This window comes from Microplitis mediator, chromosome 6, assembly GCF_029852145.1.
Source record: "Microplitis mediator isolate UGA2020A chromosome 6, iyMicMedi2.1, whole genome shotgun sequence".
In the NCBI taxonomy this organism is placed as follows: Eukaryota; Metazoa; Arthropoda; class Insecta; order Hymenoptera; family Braconidae; genus Microplitis; species Microplitis mediator.
The window spans coordinates 9,663,793-9,666,604 of NC_079974.1; the positions used below are offsets into that span (position 1 = coordinate 9,663,793).

Consider the following 2,812-nt stretch of genomic DNA (forward strand, 5'->3'; position numbering starts at 1 on the left):
AAAAAATAGTTCATGCAGAATTTTTTCTCTGCAATTTTTAAAAATATAACGAAAAAAAATTTTTAAAGATACGAAAAAGCGTACGCGGGTTACGCACTGCGCAGTAGTCATTGCGTCCCTCCTATAGTCAACTACCCACGCTAAGAGATAGCGTCTTCTCTGTATGTGATTACCTAATATCGATGTTGGTCATAATAAATTCTACATAACTACAAGATTGGATGATAAAAAATCTAGCAAAGAAGCATATAAATCCCATGATAAAAAAGTAGTAACAATACCAACGGGCAGTTATGAAATTGAAGATATTGTAAATTATCTCATTGAAGCATTGCCAGATGTCTCTCTAAATCTGAGACCTAATAACAATGAACTTCGATGTCAAATGAAGTGTAATTATCAAATCGATTTTCAACCATCAGACTCTATTGGACGTCTTCTAGGATTTTCTGCTAGAAAACTTAAACCAAATATAACTCATCAATCTTACTTGCCTGTCACAATACTCAGTGTTAATGCGCTTCGGGTTGAATGCAATATTACAGCAGGTGCATACATCAATGATAACAAAGTGCACACGATTCATGAGTTCTTTCCAACAGCCTCACCAGGATATAAGATCAACGGAGTACCTTCACACATCATTTATCTTCCAGTCACAGTGCAAGCAATACATACTCTTCAATTAGAAATTGTTAATGAAGCTGGTAAAATAGTCAATTTCCGTGGCGAAACAGTAACTATTCGTCTGCATATAAAATCTGTTGATAAATAATGGGTATTGTACATGACATCAAAGTTGGTAGAAGCTATATTAGTCAGAGGGGATGGCGAGGAACCGTCGGTCGTCGCACATCTCCCAGAGAGTTAACACGTCAAAACATAATATTCCGTAAGAGAAAGTAAAAATACGATTCTGCTGCCTTATCTGTATAATGCCATGGAGGAAATTTCAGGAATTCAACATGGTGACATCTTTGCTGAAACCATTGCTTATTATGAAGTTCATACGCATCAACCATATGCATCTTCAACTTTCAACAATAACGATGAGATTCGAATTGTTGTGCAAAATCAAAATCTTTCTTTCTTACCAAGTAAAAGTACCTTGCATATCTATGGTAAACTAACAAAAAGAGATGGAGCTACTGCAGTTGTGGCCACAAGCATGATTAATATGGGTATATGTTTCCTATTAAGAGAAATACGTTATCTTTTAAATGGTGAAGAAATTGATCGCATTTACAATGTTGGGTTAATGTGTGCTATGAAAGGATACCTATCACATATTCCCGCTCAAATGACTACATTGGAAAATGCTGGATGGTTAGAAAGCGATGAAAATTCATGCACGAATGCTAATGGATACATTGATGTGTCTATTCCACTTAGTTTACTGAGTGGATTTGCCGAAGACTATCATCGAATTGTTCCCAACTGTCAACATCAACTGGTACTATCGAGAACACAAACTGATGCTGATGCAATGTTACAAACTGCAGCAGAAGACGTAAAAATGACTCTGCACAAAATTGAATGGATGATACCTCATATGAAATTAGCTGATCAGCATAATATTCAGCTTCTCAACTATATCGCTAGTGATCCATCAATATCAATGAGCTATCGAACCTGGAAATTATATGAATATCCACTCCTGCCAGCTACAACAAAACAGATTTGGGCTGTTAAAACAACGAGCCAACTGGAGAAACCTCGCTATGTCATTCTGGGTTTCCAAACTGCTCGAAGAAATGCACTGGACAAAAATGCTTGTGAATTTGACCATTGTAATATTCATGATGTAAAATTATATCTAAATTCCCAGTGTTATCCTTACGGAAATTTAAATATTGATATTGCACACAATCAATATGCACTGTTGTATGAAATGTACACTAATTTTCAAAAGTTATATTATAATAGAGACTCACAACCTCTATTATTGAAAAAAGATTTTCTCTCAAAAGCACCGTTGATTGTTATTGACTGTTCAATTCAAAACGAATCTCTCAAGTCTGGACCAGTAGATGTACGTCTGGAGTTTGAGTCTTCAGCAGCATTTGCAGCTCACACTGTAGCTTATTGTTTGATTTTACACGATCAAATTGTTAATTATAACCCGATTTGTGGAAATGTACGAAAATTGGTATAAAAATATTGATTACTTTAAGAATTAATAAACATTTTTTTCTATTTTATAATAAATGATTTATTATTTATACCTTTTAAATTTAGTCATAAGTAAATACAGTCCCGTTGGCTTGACAAGTAAAGCGTTTGTAAATTATTTGTATGTAGGTAAGTATGTAGATTCGAATCTTTTAGCCTGTCAAACTAACGGAACTGTATTTTTTTTTAATAGAAATAAAAACACATAATTAAGATGAGAAATTAATTTTATTTTTCGTTATATACAATGAAGGACTATTGTCTTCGACAGATTGACATTGAGAACAATCACGTTTTAGAGGTTCGCGACTTTCCACAATGTCACCAGTATCAGAATTATCGTGTTCTTGACATCTCCGGAACCCTTTGATTTCTTTATCATTCTTTATATATTCTGACAACGATTCTCAAGCATCTTCAACATCTCCTTTTACGAATAGTTGTATAAAGTCATTTGATAATTGAGCAATATCTTTGAGAGCCATTTTTAAGATACTTTCTCCCGACAGCAGGTAAAAAAGGATTGACGTATCGACTGTCGGTACCCCAGCGGCGTTTATACCATTCGTAAATGCCATAAGCATTTTCCCATGCACACTCGGGGTTTTTGATGTATTTATGGTACATGTTGTAGTTGCAG

At 34.6% G+C, this 2,812-nt stretch overlaps 1 protein-coding gene across 1 annotated transcript; it reads left to right on the forward strand.

Annotated features, from left to right (window-relative positions):
• The first annotated feature begins 940 nt into the window (after positions 1-940).
• LOC130670504 (uncharacterized) lies at positions 941-2,155 on the forward strand. Its single transcript, XM_057473914.1, has one exon. It carries the CDS (start codon positions 941-943, stop codon positions 2,153-2,155), a length of 1,215 nt encoding a protein of 404 aa, XP_057329897.1.
• The last annotated feature ends 657 nt before the right edge of the window (positions 2,156-2,812 follow it).

What these genes read in the sequence shown, in the direction of transcription:
- LOC130670504 (XM_057473914.1), top strand. Translation starts at nt 941, where the DNA reads ATGGAGGAAATTTCAGGAATTCAACATGGTGACATCTTTGCTGAAACC.